Below are 21466 nucleotides of genomic sequence, written 5' to 3' on the forward strand. Positions count from 1 at the left end.
GATATTGACTACATTTGTTACTAACATCACTAATAATTATTGCCCTAAAGAATAACCAATGGCATGCAAACACATGTAGGCAGATGAAGGCAAAGCAGAAAAACATTATGAAGATATATGAGGTTTTTGAAATTACAATAATTGACACGTTTTTAAAACTTTAAGCTTTACAGGGCACAATGAATTTCGTCTCAGATTCAAGAAATGACCTGACAGAGAAACGGCTGTGTGTTTTGAATGTGCCTATTCTATTGCAATACAAGTAAGGTCTCTGGTTATGACAGTGTATAGGGGAGGGTTCACTGATTCTGCTGATCTCTTACAGCTTGAGTGTCTTGCTTGTGTCTTCTTAAGTCCTTGTATCCTGGTGCACAAGTTCTCTAACTTGGTGGGCTTCCTTGTTCTATTTACCTGGGAAATCTTTAGTCTGAATCTGCCTGTGCCGCTCCAACCTCTTTCTCTCTTTCCGATCACCAAGTTGAGGGGCTTCCTCATTGTCTCATCTCAGCTCTGTTATCAAGATTGATGGAGCACGTACAGCACGCGTAAAACAGTTGTTTATTTATGGATGGACAACCGCTCAGATGCTTTTATTGTCTTCTTACCAGCTCATCATTAGCAGCTCCCAGCATAGAGCTGACACACCAAACACTGCTGCAGCTTCCTGATTGGCCAGAGCTCAGGGCTCAGAGAGCAGGATTTGAAGCTGTCATCCGCGGTTTCTACCATTAGCAGAGAAATGTCATCATAGGCTATTTGACACAAACCTTTGGCTACTTTGAGATACCTGGGTTTCGGCTTTTTTGACAGATCCTGGCAACAGGACAGAGTGACCAGCAGTCATTTGTGGTAATGCTGCTGCAGCTCTCTAGTCCACAGGGTGTGTACTGTAGCAGATATGCAAAGGTTAGTCAGGGCTGGTTGGTTCCCTTGGTTCTCCCTTTAGTAGCTGTGTTTGAGTAATGAAGGTGTCTCGAGGATGCAATTTCCACTATCCGTTTCAGTAGCGACAGTGGGGAACACAGTGGTTGGTGGGAAACAATGCAGAGAGACCAAACAGAGTGAGGTGAGACGTTCTTTAGGTCCAGCATATATCCTGGTCCAGGCGTGGATCCAAGACTTGGAAGGGCGAGGCGGTAGCTGTGCGGCTTCCTTGGAGATGTACTGCTATTAAGGCAGCCCTGGGAAGATAACATTAATAATGCTGATGAGGACAGCACTTGACCTCACCAATGTATCAGAGGCCTTGTTAGTTGGGGTGTGTGGGAGGGCCACCCCACAGTGATCTGACAACAGTGGGCATCACTCCACGGTATATGACATCCGCAACCCTGAGTACAGGTGGCCCTGTGATTTGGGGTAGAGTAGTGATGTCAGGAATCTACATTGTAATCATGGTTGCTTTCACCAAGCTGGGTCGCTACCCCATGGTGCTCAGGGCGGCTTGGGTACTGTGGTTAAGCCGGTAATACTACCAAATAGGGCACTACCATAAAGTCACAGTTGGGTTGTTGCTCACTTAGTAGCATGGTTCCTGGATGTGGCAAATGCTGCATGTTGGCAGTAGCATGTTATGGTTATTGGCACTGAGGTTTTGATTTCATTGCATAGTTCCTTTTTAAGTCAGCAAGCAACAGAAATATGCTCCAACAGACAAGGGCTCTTGTTCCGGTGGAACTCTGCTGGGAAGGACAGGGTCACTTCAGCATCCAAAAGGATAATAGTAAATCATGAAATTTGCCACACACATCCATGGTGTATCAGGGCAGAATAAAGACCTGCGCCCACTTTAATCAGGCAACGCCAACACGTTTTCACTTCTTTGAGTCATACATTTGATCTAACACCCTAGACGTCCGCCCTTGACTAAACTTCAATATTTTGCCATTGTGCTCAACTCTTTGCCTTACAGGGTGCCATAGTGAGGCCTAAATCCCCTTAACAGTTGATACCTTGTGTAGATCCTATAACTCCCTTCTCTGGACATTCCCAAGGCAAAGGCTCAGACAAAAAAATTAAATCTTTTCGGCCAGCAAAATTATGGCCTTTCTCACAACAGCCACCCTCAGGATTCCGCTTTAAGAGCAGGATGTCATAAAACTACCATCAAACATCACCATTCCGCCCTGCATCAATCCTTAAGCCTCTCGATAGGTAAAGTAGGGGTCCACCCTCTCTTGGATTAGCGTTCCGCAAAAGCATGTCCTGTGTTGTGAGGACAGCTTCTTCAGCTTTCCTAGGCATCCCCTAAGTGGGCAACCTGACCCACATTTTCCAACTTTCAACTTGGCATTCAAATGACATCACAGGCTTTAAAGCACACTTTGGTCATCCTATGTCTGCTGTCTGTTGTTCTGTTACGTCTTATTGCCATCCTGCCCACTTTTCCTCGTTGTTGTTTCACCGCTCTGAAACTAAGGCTGTCCATATTAGATTGTATTGCTGTGATTTCAGACTCAATCATTACATTTTCTTGTGAAGGGCTTCTAAGGGCCGCATTTACGCTTTCTTTCCTTTTATAAGCCCATATTATTCAGGGGTCCCATGTCTCCCCTCCTTAAGCCTTTGTAAGGGGAGTGTGGGTCTTAATTTATCTAACTCTGAGTCTCAGATCTTTTCTCAGACAGGTTTTGGCTGTAGATCCAGTGTGGGGCCTTTGAACGGGTCTTTTCACCAAATCAGCTTTGAGATGGCTTTTTGCGCTTGATAACTCTGTGGTGCTGCTTTCCAACACAGCACTCTGTTGCAACACCACAGTAGATTTTGCTCTGTCCCTGCATGCTTTGATTGTCACTGCAGCATTGTTGCTCCTCTGGAGTTCCCAGCAAGGTGGATGGTTTGAGCCTGCTCTCTTCCCAGTTTCTCCAAGCTTCCAGATCCAGCTTTCACTGCATGCTCACTGACCACCTCTAGCATAACCTTAAGTTTGCTGGCGGCGAAGGCTGTCCACCACCAGGCTCCTGCCAAGGCAGGTCACTGTTAACTTCCCCGCCGAGGACTGTCCTCCTCTTGCATGAACACTTTAATATCTGCCATGAGATGGTCCACAGGTAGACGGTCAGAGGAGGGGAGAAGCAGCCATCTTCGGGCTTGCTGCGGTCTGCCTCGGCCTTATGGGCTTTTGTGACAGTTTTGCCATGTGCTCTTAAGATGTGTGTTTCTGTCTTAGATCTAAGCTGTCCTTTCGACTCCGATTGCTCAGAGTACATGTCTATTGCTGTGTCTGCTTCCTGGCTCCTCCCTGGCTTTTCGCGGCTCTTCAGTATGGCTCTTCTGGGGCTTTGGAGCATGGGAAACATGCCATTTCGTATGCCTATTACACCCCTGCACCTGACTCTTCTTTGTAGGAAGTACAATATGTAGGTGATCTAGGCACGGAGAAGCCCAAGCATACTCAGCGATGCTAACAATCCCAGAGTTTCCATGATGACAAACCAAGGGCAAAGGTTCAGCCCTGCCCTCTAGGCTCCTCAACCTGGAACCTAGGTAGAACTAAGGGCAGAAACCTGTGACACCCCTCGTAGAAGGCATACTCCTTTTTTCGTCTCTGGCAGGAGTAGAACTAAGGGGGAACGAGTGCTTGCGACACACGGTCTAGAAGGCTTGTCCCTTAATTTATTTTCCAAATGGCCTTTCTAAATAGCACTTATGAGCGTGAGGCCAAGGCTTCTACCCCATAGCTGTGTCCAAGGCTCCAGATGAAAGTTTGAAGTTTTACACCCTATCTGTTTGCAGTTGGGAGTAAAATGTTTTTATGGGGGATACAAATAATTCCCATTCCCAATGGGGTTATATTTTCAGGTGAGTAAAATATATTTGAACTTTAAAACAGGTATTCTTTTGTATTCCAAGCAAACCAAAAGATGCAGTTTTACTTAAAAGGTCCTCTTCTGATTAGGCTGCAAGTCTAATCTCCTTCTGTGACACCTCTCTGTTGGTACTGCTGTTCCAAATATATCTGTGGCTTTGAGTTGAGTAAAGGCAAGGTGTAGTATCGTCTGTGCCTGTTTATTCCCTATTTTTTGTAAGGACTATTTTGCTCCTTTTTTGTGCTGTGAGTATTGGTCTGTTTTAAGGGAGTGAAAGCGTCCTGTACACCGCTTAGCGTATCTCCATTAAGGTTTGTTCTGATATTTCTTCCATAAAACTGAATCCTTATGTTCCAGTCAGGGCACTAGAGTATGAAGTGTGTACTTATCCAAAAATGTATGTATGTTGTTTTTCTTCTTGTCCGGCAGGAAGTGTTGCTATATGTGACCACTTCTATCTCCCAATCTTGGTGCTCATAATTTACCTTTCTATTCATGTATTCACACTCACAGAGGAGGAGGTGACTGTAGGGAAGTTTTACGCCACCTTCTTGATCCAGGATTATTTCAGAAAATTCCGACGACGGAAGGAGAAGGGTCTTCTGGGAACTGAAATGCTGCCAAGCAATTCTACCACTCTGCAGGTGTGAAGTTACCTGTCAGTCTTTTTCCCTTTGTCCCTCCTATTCACTCCCCTCCCTCGCTCCCGCCTATTGTTTTTCTATCTCCATTTACACTGTCTGACTCTCAACTTGGTCTCTCTTTCTCTCTCTCTCTCTCTCTGATTGGCTATCTTTCTTCCACTCTGCACTGTAGGCTGGCCTAAAGACTCTACAGGACCTGGGTCCTGAGATACGCCGGGCCTTGTCCTGTGATATTGAGGAGGATCCTAATGGAGCGGCCATGGAAAGACGCACCTCATTCAAGGTTTGAGTCATGGCTTAAACAAGTCCTTGCATTCTGTTAAACATACCTATGAATGTGACCCTTGCAATCAGTCCCCTGACAGCAAGGCACCTGTTTTCTGTTCACTGTCGCAGTCGGGATTGATTGTACTGCCGCCGATGGTCAATGAACACTGATCTTGGGGACTAGATGATTTTGGCACTGTGACAGTTCCGAGGTAGACAGACCTCTAGTGGTTGGGAGAATATGCCTCTGGGACCCTTGCCAGGACTGTGGCATCCAGATACCTCAGAAGGGCTGGGATCTGGCAGAGAAACTATTTTTTACTATGATGGTTTATAGGAATGCCCTGACCTTGAAGTTGAGGTTGTTCAGTGTGTTGGGGTTGTTATGGTGAATTTTAACCAAATTGGGGGATAGAACTCCTAGAGAATGGTAGGTGTTTTCATGAGGGCCCAACAGTAGAAAGGACCTACCCTACACCAGAAGGCCTCCTTTACCTGTAGTGAAACTATTTAAGGCACTGTGTCATACATCAAGAATACTTCTGGTTTTCATAAACCTATATATTCAATTGAGCAGCGCCCAATACACATAGGTGTATAATACATACAATAAATACCCATTTGGGAAGTGTTCTAATTACAGGGAATTAAAGACAGGGGTAACACACATGAGATGGAGTTAATGGTCACTCCGAATGGAACTGTAGCAGCAGATAGAGAAGTGTTGAGAGGTGTGCTCAAGGGAAAGATCATTCAGACCTACTGGCAATGACACTGCAGTCTAATACAGGTCAGCCCACAATAATAATATTATTGACCATTTGTATGCAGTGCTTGTGAACACTGTTTGGCCTTTCCTAAGAAATGTACTTAACAGGCATTACTAATACCATGTGCTAGTATTACCTATCTTAGTGGTACTTAATGTTGTCCTTTTAGACAATTGGAAATGAAGAGACTGAGAGAGCCTTTTCCTGGTTGGTTCATTCCTCTCTCTTGACCAATGTCTCTCCAATATTCAAGACATGTGCAGATGTACTGGACTATCTACCCAACAGCCTTTTGTGGGTATCCATCTTGGGACCTCCAGAGAGCAAAATCCTTACCCCTATACCTATTATGGATGCCAACTTCGCTTGGATGAAGAGCAAAGCCAGGGTCTTGAGAGTACAGCCTGTCAACCAAGAAAGAAATGAGTTGAAAGCCAAACATTCCTCTTTCATCCATCGTGCCGTATTGTATTTGGGTGAATTCAATGCAAACCTAGCCAGGGATCAACAAAGCACTGTGGATTTCTTCTGGGAGAAGTACATAAGCAAGCTAGTTGGTTCCTAGATACTAACTAACTAAGAGCACAGTCTTGAGGTAATTCCTGACCTGCAAGAGTGTTAAGGGTGTCCTAATTATAACCAAGATCATGTCTCGTGTGGTGCATGTGCCATCTGAGGTAGTCAGTTTTGTGGTGAGGTATGTGCGCACCCAGGCAGTAGTTGCCTTTTTTGTGATGCAGGCTATCTGGAAAAGTAATGTGGCTGGGACAAGTAACCAGTGCAGTTCTCTTAGGATGGGGAGAAGCAGTCATATTTCTTTGATCCTGTGATCATGTGGGCAGCAACATGTTGAATGACCCTTAGTGTGGCAAGGTATGTGGCCGAGATGCCAACAGAAGTAGATCAATCCCTCCATCAATGTATGAGACTAGGGCTTGGTACGTGGTATTGAAGTTCTCTGGTGGGTGGAAAGATCTTGTCTTCCTGCTGGAAGGAGAGCAGCCTATATATAGTGAACCTGAGTTGTTTGCTGGTTGGGGCCAGCTGAAGAGTGAATCCATCAAGATGCATATCATTTAGCCATCCTCAAATGGTCTCCCACTTAGCTGGATGGCCTAGTACGACAAATTCTGTTTTTGTAGGAATACGCTTCACATGTGTGCTTGTTATCCATGCGTGGATGCAGTCATGGCACTGCGAAGCACAACATGTCTTGAGCACAGCTCACTTTGAGGTATAACTGTAAAATAAAATAACAATATAACCGGCTTGAATCACAACTCATCCGCAAAGGGAGGACCCACAAAAACTCCTTCTTCTGTCACACACCCACCCTCTGGAACTCGATCTTGGTATATGTTTGGTATATGTTTGGAATGCTCCCAAAATTCTCCAATTTCGCAAATCTCTCAAAATATGGCGTTTTGAACAACACCTTGCCAGGGTCTAATCCCAATGGATGCCTAGACTGACTGCAGCTCACAGTATTGCGCTACTGTTAAAAGATGCCAGCCCAAACGCTGGCTACCTACACCCGTACAGTAGCTGATCACAAGCTACAACTGAGCTTTAAACAATAAAACAAATAAATAAATTGATATCATCTGTATATTGGTGAAGTGAGACGTTTGGGTCATCGAGAAGTAACTCAAGCAGCTTCATATAGACAAAGAAGATCAATGGGTAGAAGATTGAGCCTTCTGGGACTCTGCATGTGACTCTTCATACAGTGGTTCGATGTTAATTTGCTCATCTGGACTGCTTGGTGTCTGTCCCAGAGGTAGAAGGCAAACCAGTTGTAGATTGTGCCTGTGAACCCCATTCTCTTATTAAAAGGCTGATTAATGTGGCATAGTAGGACAAGTCGAATGTGGCAGAGGGGTCGAGAAGGTCCATTATGCATGCGTCTGCTTTATCCATGAACTGGAGAGCATTGTCTGTGACCGGGATGATAGCGGTCTCCATGCTGCATACATGTCTGAATCTCAATTGGGAGTCACAGATTGAGCCAATCATGAAGTTGGTTGGCCACTAATTTCTCAATGATTTCGATGATAAATTGAAGACTTGTGAATGTCGGGTAGTAGGCAAGCCACCCGGGACAGTGTGGAATTTTTGAATAGTCTGACAAGTGCTGTTTTTTTTACTGCTTGAAAAGATGCTTCAGGCAGTCACTATTTGGAGGAGGAGTAATGCCCTCAGTCTTTTTTATGATGTCAGCGGATATATCATCATCCTTGTGTAAGGAAGGCATGGTATCAATAGTAGACACAGACACAATAGATGCAAGTTTCGAAAACCTTTATTTTGGCGTTTTGGTTGGGATGGTAAAATTCCTAACTGGTCTTAACTCTAGAATTGGAGTAGTCTAGACCATTAAACAAATAACAAACAAGGCCAAGTCAGTCTACTCAAATTAATGTGCGATTCCGCCTCGCAGGACCACTCTCTTACTTTGTATACTTTCTTTCACATTCAACAGTTACCCTTTCCATTATGCATTTTATCGGCACACGCGCAACCGTCAACTCTTGTTTACAGGTACTTTTGCTTTTAACACAAATCAGACTTTGGTTGCCTTCGATAACTCACTGGTCGTGTTAATGAATGGCTTCTCTTTTCAACGTCTTTCATGTAGCAGCCAAGGCCATTACCAACGCCGCCTCTGTTCCTCCCTACTCTGTCTCTCACTCGGGAGGGTAGCGGGCCGCTTTAAAGCATCTTGAAGGTTTCTTCTTTCCTCTCACTCAACTACAGGCTTGGAGTGCTTACCGCTTCCCGAAAGTGTGGAATTCTTGCCTGGCTCTCTCTCAATCTTCGCAACTGCTGATCATCGCCTTGGCCTTCCAACTTCCATAGCCTGGTTCGCATCAGCCCCGAAAGAGCTGCTCCTCGTATTCAGCCTTGCTCAGAGTGTACCTTTGCGCACCACCTTTTATCCTAGCAGGGAGTGTTAACAAGTGGCAGGTGCGTATAGTTAGGATTACGTGGCTGACTCTGCCTGGTCTCATTAAAGGGACAGAGCCATTGCAAGTCAGTAGAGGTAATCTTCCTGGCCTCATTCCTCATCTTCCTCGGCTCAGTAGTGTTGTCAATGTAAAGTGGGGAGGAATTATGGGAGCTGTAGTTACCCATAAAATAAGCAGGGATAGGGGTTAGGTGGGTTGTGGAAAAAGGGGGATACCATGTCTCACCATCAGGTGCTTCGCCCCCATTCCTGAGGACCCCATAGCCAGGTGATCCTCCCTCGCTTGTCCACCCCCAGGGTCAGGATCCAAAAGAGCTGGCCTTTTCTTGGCCACCTGAGTACAGGATCCCCTTGAACTAGGTTGTGAAACACCCTCTGGTTTTTCACACTTGTATGAGGGGTTTTAGTGATGCTAGTATATTGGTAAGGTTCATAGAAGTGAGGGGTCTGAAGGCAACCCATGCGATGGGATTGTAAGTGGGGAGGCTGTCGTTTTAGAAGTACTGATGTGGAGTCTGAATTTGTCTACCTAAGCAATGTCATTAATTGCGTTACATTTTCCTCTGCACCCTGGTAGTGGGTTTGAGCAATGCTTGGCTTCAGAGAAGAAAGCTTAGCTCAGGTTAGCTGCTGCATTGTGCAGCTTTGGCTTTAGGAATGGATGCCCGGCTTGTGCTGCAGAGGATCTTTGAGGTGAGGAAGTCCTCTCATTTATATGTTTTATGACAGCTCTTTTCCTATGTTTAGATGATAGGTTTGTGGGCGTTTGTTCCTGAGTACACTATGGGAAGAAGGGTTTTCGTAATGGTGTGGGTTGCTTCATGGGTGCACACAAGTCTACCAGTTCAGATAGTAGGTTGTCAGCATCAAGTTGATTAGGCTAACCATTGTTAGTGTCACAAGTCTTTTTCCCAAGAGTCCCTGGGAAGATCTTGAAGGAGTAGCAGGGATGTAACGAAGGAGGGGCACCTGGCTATTCCCTGACCATTCAGGTACTAGATGGTATATCTAAAACAGTTGGTCAGGGTGAATCCGGACAGAGCCACATATGTGAAATAAATTGGTCTACTAGGTCCATTTTTTCAAAAAAGATTGCTGTATATTTTTTACAAACAATGTAAAACATACATGACATAACATACCATCAGGGTGTAGTGAGCCAAACACATTCCTCATAAAACGAAATTTACAAACATCTGGTGACTTATAACAGAATACACAATATTATTACACAATATACAGAAAACATACAATGGGCCTCAATATGACTCCGGCGGTAGCCGTGACGGTAAAACTGGCAGGCTGCCGAAGGAGTCATCTTTTTTTCCCAGTGCCTGGCAATGGGGTATCACTGGGGCATTACAGCCCCGGTGGTCCCTACAGCCAGGCGCCGAAAAAAGAAACTCCCCATTCCCATTCGGGTCCCAAAGGACCCTATGGGAATGGGGAAGACGGTAGCACTGGCACCACTCATAATGGTGCCAGTGCTACCGTCAAAGTCTGCAGGCTGGTGCCGTTCCACCCGCCAGGCCGGACCTTGCGGGCGGGACTGCACCCACCCGCAGAACTCAGAGTGTGCCGGTCCGGTAACAACGGTGCCAGTAGCTTACCGGCACTGTTGTTACCGCGACTGGCACACTCATAATGAGGCCCAATGTCTTTTTGCCTCTTTGCCATGCTAAAACAGAAAAGAAAGTCGACACAAAAGTGTTTTGGCCTATTATATTATGGCAGCTTTGTGTGTAATGGCCTTCATCAGGACGGGAATTGTGGAAGCGATTCCTCACTGCCTGTGGTATGTATCGTGCTGCATGGATGAGGCACGGAAAGTTTAGGATGCCGCCAGGGTGTGCGCCATGCGTGCATTATACTGGGGCAAATGGAATGAGAGTGTTCCCCTGGTAAACAATCCTCAAGGTCTAATTAGCCCAGGGGTATAATCATCAATCCTCTATCGTACTGTCATTCGGCTCCTCAAAGTTTGATGTGTTGAGGAATGGCACTAGAACATCACTTGTCCTTGCACCTCCTCCTTTTGTTAATCGCCTGTAAAATGAGTATGCAATACTTGTTTGCACTGCCTAAGAAAACTGGCGTGGCAGGGAGACATGGTGGGTTTACCCTGTACCTTGTTAGTAGGAATGGTGTTGGCCGGATGGATGGGGATGGCAGCGTGGTCTGTCCAGTCAAGTGGAATAGGGTTGAGGCAGGCATGTGACTTGTGGAGAGGCGTAGACGATGAGGTTGAGTATACCCGCACTAGCGTGAGTATGGTTCATTACAGGCTATTTTATGTTCATTCATTATATTAGTTTAAGGAGGGCGTTCATGGTGCTTTTTGCAGCGTGGGTTCCGGTAAGTCAAAGTCACCAAGGAAGATGCTTCTTGAGGGTGAGACTAATGATTGAAGTGGTGAGGTTGGTGATCATAAATATGGTGAAAATTGGTGATCTATCTCTTTGATCGTGAGAAGTGGCATGTGAGGAGCTCCATGGTGTCCAATGTCACGCACTTCTTTAAGGTACAATCCCAGTCAAATTTGTGGATGACTGAAAGGCCCCCTCCTACCATGTAGTCGGTCAGCATGTTGGATGCTGCACCCAGGAAGGTTGAGGACATCTAGCATATGGGAGAGGTGGGAGAATTTTGTGTCTCAGTGGTAAGGATAGCACTGAGCTTGAGTGTGGCAGGGAGGTTTGCAATGTTGGTGGTGTGAAGGACGGCTGAGTGAGCATTAATAAGCACCATGAAGCAGGAGGGGAATGGAGTTGGAGGTGGTGTGGAGATGAATAAAGAGTATTTGCATCATGGTGGTGTGGTGAGTGTTGGTGGGCCTCTGTCTTTGTGGGCATGGGGGATTCAGCATAGACGGCAGCAACACTGCTGTCTACAAAGTCATCACCTTCTCACACCAGCTGCCAAAGCGTTCTCCATGTCCTTTGTAGTCTGTAAATACATAACATTGGCAAACAGTGTGATAAGGGAAAAACACAATTTGGTTTGTCTCACTACTCATGCCCTCCTCAATTGTCCGATGTACACAAGGATGCATATTAATGAGAGAGTCTGTTGGGATACGGCTGGTATGGAGCTGGGTAAAACACAGCTATATTACAGAGAAAGGCATCCTGGTAAAGGGTTGGTGTCTTTGTGGAGGGTAGGTGTTCTAGAAAAGGGTTGGTGCCCCTGTGAAGGGTTAGTGTGTTAGTGGATTGTTTATATCCTGGTCAGGTGTTGATGTCCCTTAGATATCCCACTGGAGGGTTGATGTCCAAATGGAGGATTTGGTCTCCACATGGAGGGCTGGCATAATGGTGCAGGGTTGATGTTCTAGAGTAGACTAGAGGGTAAGTCTCCTGGTGCATGTCTGAAGGCCTAGCTAAAGGGAAGCATCCAGGTACAGGGCGGGCATTCTGGTGAAAAGTATATGCTTTATTGATTATTGGTATTTATTTGGTAATGAGTGAACATTTCTTTTTCTATTCATCGAATAGAAAAAAGACTGATTTAGAAAGACTGCTCTGTGACGGCACAGAGTGGTATTTCTAAATCAAACTGTCATGCCCCTGCCGCACACGAGTGCATGCATGGGCTGACAGGCGCGGGCAGAAGAGGGAAGACTTGGGAGCAAGGTAAGTGTATTTATGGTGTGTGTGTGTGTGGATTTATGTGCATGCATGCGTGCGTGTCCATGCAGGAGAGGAGGGTGCATGTTTGTGGTGAGGAAGGGAGGGAGTGAGAGGGTAAATTTGTGTTCGCGAGAATATGTTGGAGAGGAGAAGGAATGTGTTGGGCTGGGAAGTGGCTGGGGGTGATGAAAGGAGGTTTCGGGGGCTAATACCCCCGATTTTTAATATACCGATCTCGAGTGGGTGGGGGCGGGATCGCCTTCCCGGGAAGTGGGGGTTGATCAGAATCTCATATTTCCGCATTTTAAAGGCCACACAAAATCGGCCAAAATCAATCAGTCTTTTTTGTGTTCAGCCTTTAAAATGCGGAATTATCGCATAGAACCATGTATTTATTAAAAATGAAAAGTGTTTCACCACGAAGCATTGTACAAAGATCATAGCTATGCCTGGAGCAGTCCCATTTCTGGTGCCTTTCATAGTCATGAAATGGTTAACACATTAATCCTAATGGTGGTGCAAAGGAGCTCAAAACAGTTAATATGTACAGCAAAAGATATATATATTAAATACTTTTTCAGAGATTACAGTATTTACAGATATGCAATCCGGTAAATGTGTTGCTTGTATTCATTTTGGGGAGGGAGTGATAATTGCACAATTAGATTCAAGCTTCCTCCTGGGAGAGAAGGTGGTTCTTAATTGCGATCCAAGCACTTCTGGGAATGTGCTGAATTCCTAGCGAGTAGGGGGGTTCCAATGATGGTGAGCCAGGAGAGAACAGAGCAGAAGTGAGGTACAGCAGAGGACGGAATGGGACTATTAGGTTAAGCGCAGCTTAGGAGTAGAGAGTGTGAGAGGCTGAGGACTGGGTGGTAGATTCAGCCAAATACAGGAATATAGGGGTGTGGCTTGCCCATGGATAGATTTAAAGACCAGAAGAAGGAATTGAATAGGGAGTGATTGTGCATGAATTGCCATCCCATGTGAAGGTGGTGGGTGGAGGTGGGAAAAGATCCTGAAAACTCCTGAAAACATGGCTCTTCCCCTAAAACCAGCTCATACCAAACTAACCCAAACAAACTAACAGCAGCAGAACGACAGCAAACCAACAAAAACCCTGATGCGAGAAATTGACACCTAGTAACCCCCAATACAAACTAGAAGGACAATCAGAAAATCAGAATTAACCGAATAAAATGAGATCAAAGCGATGAAGTGGTTAATAAGAATAAATCATAGGGAAACAGTAAAAAAAAAAACTAAAAAAAAACCTTGTGAAATGGACATAAAGCATAAGGAATGAACGAAGTGAAGCGCGTGGATGAAATAGAATGGATGAAGCGTGTGGACCAGATGAATGCGCTGAGTGGAAGAATGCACGAGTGGGAGAACAGATGACTATATAGTTCAAATGAGTGTGTAATTCGAATGAGTAAGTAGATTGGATGAGTGTTTTTGAGCGGATGAATGCATAGAGCGGATCACCACATAGAGTGCCTGAGTGTATAGAGTGCCTGAGTGTATAGAGTGCCTGAGTGTAGTGGGCAGACGAATAGATAGAACAGGACTACCGCCTACTAGCGAATGACTTCATAAAGCTGATGAGTGCATATTGCTACTGAATGTGTGGGGAGCGGATGAGCGCGCGGAGCGGATGAACACGGTGGCAGATGAGTGCCGGGAGCGGATGAGTGCCGGGAGCGGATAAGTATGGGGAGCGGATGTGTGCGGGAGAGCAGATGAGTGCAGGGAGCTGATGAGTGCGGGGAGCGGAAGAGTGCGGGGAGCAGATGTGTGCGGGGAGCGGATGTGTGCGGGGAGCTGATGTGTGCGGGGAGCGAATGTGTGCGGGGAGCGGACGCGCTTGGAGGGCGAATGCGCATGGAGAGCTGGTGAGTTCCGTGAGCGAACGAGTGCGAGGAGAACGTGATTGTGTAGTGTAGATGGAAGCATAGAGCAGATGAAGGTACGGTGCATACGAGGGGATAAAGCGAACAAATGCCTAGAGCGGAGGAGTTACATAGACCAGGTGAGTGTGCAGAACGGATAAGTATGTAGAACCGATGAGTGCAGAATGCATGCATAGTAGATGAATATATAGAACAGATGAGTGCCGGGAACTGATGGATGAGCGTAGCGGAATGGATGAGCTGAGCGGAAGAACATATAGAGTGGAGGACTCCATAAAACAGACTAGTATGTAGGGCCGACAAGTATATAGAGCAGACGAGTGCATATGATCGAAAGAGTGCATATGAAAAAGGAGTGTTCAGAGGGGCGGAGCGCGCCAAGGGGTGGAGTGCGCAGAGGGGGGGAGTGCGCAGAGGGGCGGAGTGCGCAGAATGGAACGGACGTGTTGGATAGTGCGGTCGAGTTGCGTTGAGCGGATGAGTGCGTAGAGCAGCCGAATGTGTAGAGCGGATGGAACGAGTGAAGTGGAGCGCGTGTGGCAGTCAAGTATGCATGTGTGGGGCAGACAGGAGTGCATGCGTGAAGCAGACAAAAGTGCATGCGTGGGGTGGACTGGAACACACAGGGCAGACCAGAGTGCGCGTGCAGACTGGAGTGCATGAGTGCGTCGAGTGAACCAGAGTGCCTGGAGCAGATTAGGATGCATGGATTGGATAGGAGTACATGGAATGGACTGGAGCGCATAGAATTGCGTGACGTATATAGTATGGTTTGGAATGCAGAGACTGTCTTGAAAAGCATATAACCCATCATATCTCACCACCACGCTTACTCTCTTCTTTACACCACCACTCAACTAGAACACAGAGGTACTATGACACCATTCGGTATAACTGTTCTCATACCAACATCCGCCGCATACTACTCATCATTCTAAGTAAACACTGCTGGTCACGCACCCCCCAGCCAGGCGTTCTCCTCAGGCCTAATGCAGCCACACTCGGTCTGGATAAATCCTGCCAGAACGATCACATACTCCTGATCTCTCAACCACCACACCTACCGCTAAGAAGCAGCTACTAAACGAATACCGCACCGGCTGCACACATACCCGGTGCTCACACGCACCGTTGACCCCCTCTACTCTCTCTACTGATCTGAACTTTTGTTCCCAAGGGCGTTCACCCTACCAGCGCCTTCAGACCATACCAATGGTATATAAGGCGCTATATAAATGCAAAATAACATAACATAACATAACAAAAGATCATCTAATCTGCTGTAGGTGGCACAGGTAGCAAGGTCCAATCCCTTGTGTGGTAAATGGGTAAAGTGGGAGACCTATGTGGGAGGCTGGTGCAGTAATCAAAGTATGCTCATCTCTAGGGTGGCACGGAGTGCGAAAGGTGTGCGGGTGCTGGATTTTATAGATGTTCAGGGGGTTAAGTCTGGCAGTCAGAGCAGTGGAAGTGCTGAAGTAGCAGGCCTTTGTCGAATAAAATCCACAGATTGTGATCCGTTGCGGGTAAGGAATTCAGGGGGAAAGGATCTTGGAAAGAGGGGAATGGGCAGGAGCATCAGTCAAATCAACACATTTCAGTGATGGATTGGCAGTTAGTAATGCTCAGGTGGGGGCAGGGGAAGAAGAAGGTTAGTAGTGAGGTTGAGCCTGTAGGGGAGGTTTATGTCCTTGGGGCATGTTAGTTTTGTTGTGGAGGGTTGGTGTCCAGTGAGGGGCTAGACATCCTGGTAGAGAGTTGATCTCCGGGTGGAGCGTTACTCTCCTGTTGCAAGGTATTGATCTAGTGAATTATTGCCCCCTGATGGAGGTTAGGAGTTCCAATGGGGTATATGTTCCCTGGTGGACAGTAGGCATCTTAATGGAGGCTTGGTGTGTCAGTGGAGGGTTTTTATCAACTGTCTGAGTTGTGGGTTTTCTCCTGGTGAATGGCTGGTGTTCTGATTGAGAGCTGATGTTGTGCTGAATTGTGTTGCATTATGTAATGTTATTTTGACAAATTTCACTTCAGAATCCAGATGGGCTGTTTGCCACAAGCATAGCCCTCGCAGAGCGACGTAGTTCCAGGGCATCCCTGGTTGCGCAGTCCATTCTGGCCATGGGTGGCGTCGGGGGAACGGAATCTGAGATAAAATTGGCTCCTGCCCCACGAAGATCCTCGCTCGTCACTACTTCGCGTCTGGCCAATGGTTCTGCCCCTTGTCAGAGTACTGAGTCAGCATCCCAAGAGGAAACTACTTTCAGCGCCCTTGGGGGAGAGAAGAAAAGGATAAGTAACACTCGCAGGTAGGTAGGGGTGAACAGGTAGGGGAAATAGTTGTGGAATGTTGCTTCTGAAGGAGGCCGTCATAACTCTATCTATTTTCTGCCTTTCTCTACAGGCGGAGCTCAGATGGGAGCTGCATCCACCCAACAGTGCAAGAGGAGCCTTCGGATACGGCTGCAGAGGAGAAACCACATGAGGAAGGTTACGGCAGCCGAGAGGAGGAGGATGCAGAGAGTATGGCCTCTAGAGACAGGTAAGGGTGAGACAAAGGGGAAAGGTAGGGTCTAACTCTAAGGACCTCATTACACGTAGGCGGTAAGGGTTAACGGTCACCGCTAAGGGTACTGGTGAACGTTAACCCTTACCGCCTTATTACGAGGTCGAGCAAAGGGACCAGGGTGCTAATTACGGTACCGCAATTTGCGGTACCGTAATTAGCACCTTCCCCATTCCCATTATGCCCTATGGGGCAAAAATGGGAATGGGGAAGGGAAATGGAGGAAGGGGGAATTACCGCCCTGCCAACCTTGGAATAGGGTGGTAATTCCCCTTTCCTCCATGGCGGTACTGGTAATTTACCGCCATGGACCAAGGTGCTATTAGCACCTTGGTTTACCGCCTTCCGTGTAATGAGGCCCTAAATCTCAGGCTCTCATGCTATGTTATCAGTATTCTCTAACATTCCTGACTAGACATGAGCAATGGGGCTATTTTATCAGCTTTATGTTATTCCTTTCCACCATCTAAGCCACAAAGCACGTGTTTCAATACAGTAATCGCGGTTAAGATGTATTTACGTCAAGTACCCTTCAGGTTTTGTGATGCAGGTTACCATTTTCAGTTGGATGAAATTAGCCGTTCCATCAATTAGCTCAAGCCTCAGCCACTCCTCACTGAAATTTCTGGGTAGCTCGATTTGAGGTTCAAAGTATGGCCATGCAGTGGGTCTGCCCGACTGACAGCAGAGGGCGGAACTCTGGGACTGATGCTGGAGCTTGGCTTGTTTAATTGCATCTAAAACATTGAAGAAGGCGATTCACAACAAGGCAGCTGACATGGTGGGGAGGTCTGGCTCAATCCAGAAGCGTACGCAAAGTACATCTCAACAAGGCGATCCTGTGTGGAATGAGAATATCCTTTGGGACGTTCATGTCTTTCCTCATTTTGGGACCTCACCTGCACTCATTGCTTGTAGAGCCGGAGAGGCTTTCCTGTACCATCATGCTCCCTCCCACTTGTAGGGTCCCCTCTATAAAGCTGTGCCCCGTCCCTGGAGAGGTGGAATGGAAAACTGCCTCCTCACTCTTTCCGCCCCCTGCTCTGTTCTTCACTTGTGTGCTACTGCAGGCTGTGCTTTATCCAGTATGAGGTCACTCCTGTTCCGGGGTACGCGTGCTCTCTATAGGACTGCAACCATTTCTTAATATGGTATCATGGTGTGTGAGAGCTGATGGGGAGGGGGATAATTTGGATCTGCACCACCTTTACTCTGGGGTTGGCCTTTTGCTGGGCCCACTGATGTGTCTAGGCTATCATAGGATGATATGATGGAAGGATCCCCCTGTCCCACTACTGCTCTTGAAATTTAGGGAATCATATGTGAAGCGTTGGAGAGGGATTTGTAAAGCCGCGGTCTGCAGTAATGCACTCAGTCCTCTATCCGTCTATCTGGAACCACCCGGCGAGAGCTGATCTCCTCAGTTCTGGCAGCTCTGCTTTGGCTGCCAGTTGAATAGCGTATTCAATTTAAAACACACTCTCCAGCACACAGCTCTTATTGTGAGCAGACCCCAGGTTTTGATTGGATATAGCCCAGTCTGATCCTTGTGGTCAGGGTATCAAAAACTATTTTCCATTCTCTTAGGATACCAAGATGCATCTGCATTTTCATAAACTACTAAAATCTTCATTATTTTAACTAACCATTAACGTCACGTAGTTACACCATCTAATAACACCAAGTTGTCATTCATGTTGGCGGTTGTCCTCTGCATTACCTGTAACATAATAACATAGCATCCAGGATAGCATCGGGTGTTCAACTGGAAGGATCTCCAAGGACTCCCATAACCAGTCCCCACACAAGAGCAACGTCGTTCCTGCATTGCTGCAGTGAATGCTTGAGTATATCAAAGCCTGTAGAGTTGAAGAGCACCCTAACTCCTCACACACCCCTACCCCTTTTGTGATCTGTGTACTTCTTCGCTCAGTAGTTCTTCTGGGCATGATGGCACGCAGAGCTGTGTGACATGGTCTCGCCCCCTCTGCAATCGTCTTCCAGAATCCTTAATGCAAGTAAAGAAACGCCAGAAGGAATGCAGAAGTACAGCAACGCACTGCACGTTGCTGCTGCGTTGAGTCCCATGTCTGTCTTCCTAGGTCAGAGTGGAAGAAATCGCGCCAATAGAAAACAAGCACCGGCAAAGCTAATCGTTTTGATGGTTGCAGGTGTTGAATTGCATATTACATTTATAAGTAACAATGCCGTAAATATGTGGGCTCTACATTCATACATGTCTCCAAAGGAATGTTTGCAGGCACATAACATTAGTAATAGACAGAGCAGGAATACATCTCATCGCTGTAGTGTATTGAAGTCTTTTTACTATGTATACTATCACTGTAATGTGTCAGAACACACTAACTAGTTTAGATCTTTGAAACAAGCATGCTGATTTTAGGGGTGAGCTAGGCTACTGGGGGTGGGGGGAGCTAAGGTGGAGGGAGAAGGGGTAAGCTAAGGTGTGAGGCAGTAGGCACGGGTGCACTCGGTAGGAATTTGTAGGCTAGGGTGAGTAGGGTAGACGGGGAGCTAGGGTGGATAGACACAGTTGATCTAGGGTTGGTGGGTGCAGGATGGCAGGGGTTATGTAGGGTAGCTGGGTGTAGGATGGGTATGGCAGGGGTGAGGTATGAGGGCGGGCTGGGTATTAGGGAGAATTCTCTCTTTAGGCTGAATTTCCTAACCTAGTGAGTCCCCCAGCAGCTTTGCTGGATTTCTGGAGTTTGTTTTTTTCCTCCTGCCAAGAGTGAGACTCTTTTTCTCCCACTCTTGGACATGATTTATGGTGTTCCCTTGACTGTTAATGTGTTTTATGGGCTATGGGGTCCTTTACTCCATAGGGTCTCATGTGTTTTTATTATGTGTCTTACACAGCACCCTCCGTGCAGTAACACAGGGGTGTCATAGTGACCCCCCACCATAGACTCCATACCCTGGGACGGACTACTGTCTCCCAGGGCATGTAAAGTCACCATTGGCTTTACTAGTCCCAAATTATTAACAGAAACCAGAACAAACCATCATATTGTGGACGTACTGGTCGGGGCAATTCGATTGCCCCGGGGTCTGTTAGTCGAGGGGGCACGTCTCCGTCCCCCCTGATCAAGTTTTGGCTGGTGGCAGTGGAAACTACTTTTTATATTCGACCGCAAATATTTTCCTATAGGATTTTCCCATTGTTCGAGGCTACCAACTTTAATTATTTAATTCTCATAGCCTCGAACATACTGCTGGTTTATTTATTTAATATTAATTCGCCTGTTGGTATTTTTTGCCAGGACTCGATTCTAAAATGGCGGTTGTGTTCTCTTCCGTGACTCCAACCCAAGTGGAGCCCTTTGTTCCACTTTTTGGCGGGCTTCTCCACAGAAGCCTCCAAAAGTGGTGCCACTCTGTCTGGGTACCACAGGGAGTGTAGGAGGGGGTTTAGGCACCCTGGACTGAGTTACATTGGTAACTCAAGTCGCACTCTTGTGTGATTGGCCCAAGTGGTGAGCCGGCTGGCTCACCACTTAGCATGTTTGATTGACAGCTAGGCTGAGTGAATGGGGGTATGCTGCATAAAAGGAGGGCTTTGGGGACTGGAACTTCAGAAGTCGCCACAGGACCTGAGAATCCGACGGGGGAGAAGCTGAGCCAACCTACCACGGCGACACCACCGGTGGAGCCCTGCGGAACCGACTCACCACTTCCCGACGACAGAGAAGATCTCCCGGCTGGAGAGCCTTCTTCCCCTGACTGGTGGGCACAACCAGTGTTTACCTTCCTTCTTCGCACCTCAGACCGGTTTGTGGTCGAACTGCCCGTGCCAAGCACCCCGGCGGCCGGATAGCCACTCACCACTGAACCGCGAATCAACGGACCGCTCCTTGTACCTGAGAAACTCTGCGGCTGGTTTCTTCCCTGGCAGTGCAACGGACTCCTGTCTTCCTCCATGACGAGATCCTCTCTTCCCCCGGACGAAGCACTGACTTGCATCCGCTGCCAGGAACAACTGCCCCCGCTGGAGTCTTCTCCCCACTTTAAGGTACCGTGTCTGCCAGGCCTCCCTTTCTAAAGATTGCTACAAGGTAATAATAACTCCTTAACTCTCTGGACTGGGCTGGCCGCCTTGACCCTCTAACTGGTCCCTTTCTTTGGTCCAACTCCTTTTTGAACCATTACAAGACTTTTGTGCACTGCAACCGTGTGATCTTGGACACATTTCGTTTGATCCCCTGAAAGTGGATCCGGCCTATTGAACTCTAACTTCACGGTTTTACTTTGCCTTCCTCTCTTGTTATGTTCTTGTAAAAGTGTTGGGATCTGTTTCAACTTGTTCTCTGCTTTTCTCTCCCTTTTAACAAACTATTAGAGTGCCATCTACGTTAAGCGCTCACCGCTGTCTGAAAATAAGTGGGGCTTTACTTAAGACTTGTCTAATATTCTTTTATGGGAGTGTATATCTTTTAGTGACCATGTTTTTGAATTGCTTACTATTAGTGCCTGTGTGTTTTTCTAGATGTGGTTTTAAATAAATAATTATATCTCTTTTACACCAAGCCCTGGTCAGTGTTTACTTGTTCTATTATGTTCTCTTGACCTATTGGGAATACTCTGTATACTGCCTAACTCTTCTTGAGGGAAGTCTGACTGCTCAGCCACAGCTAACAAGTGAATCTGTGTGGTACAGACTGCTACCAAGTGGGTTTACTGCCAAACATCTGTAATCTTAAATCTTTTGCAGTGGTCCCAGTGGGAACTGCACAGGTTTCTGCCTAACACTGGGTATTCAAATAGGGGCGAGTTGCAGTTGTGGGTAGAGTGGGGTGAGGTGAGTTGGGTTAGTGGGGAGTTGATCGGGTTCGAGAGGGATAAGGTAGAAGGGTGAGGTAGGGAGGATGGGGTAGAAGGGTGA

The 21466-nt window shown here is 46.9% G+C and overlaps 1 protein-coding gene across 4 annotated transcripts in view; it reads left to right on the forward strand.

Annotated features, from left to right (window-relative positions):
* Positions 1–21466, forward strand: part of CACNA1F (calcium voltage-gated channel subunit alpha1 F) — a 1137291-nt gene that overhangs the window by 1055460 nt on the left and 60365 nt on the right. For all 4 annotated transcript variants that reach the window (XM_069645269.1, XM_069645268.1, XM_069645267.1 and 1 more), the window contains 4 exons: positions 4323–4453; positions 4626–4736; positions 16032–16306; positions 16402–16539. In XM_069645269.1, coding sequence (XP_069501370.1) covers positions 4323–4453; positions 4626–4736; positions 16032–16306; positions 16402–16539 — 655 coding nt within the window. The remainder of the gene's footprint in view (positions 1–4322; positions 4454–4625; positions 4737–16031; positions 16307–16401; positions 16540–21466) is intronic.

The sequence above is a fragment of the Ambystoma mexicanum genome, chromosome 2p, assembly GCF_040938575.1.
Source record: "Ambystoma mexicanum isolate Mex_15411 chromosome 2p, UKY_AmexF1_1, whole genome shotgun sequence".
NCBI lineage: Eukaryota > Metazoa > Chordata > Amphibia > Caudata > Ambystomatidae > Ambystoma > Ambystoma mexicanum.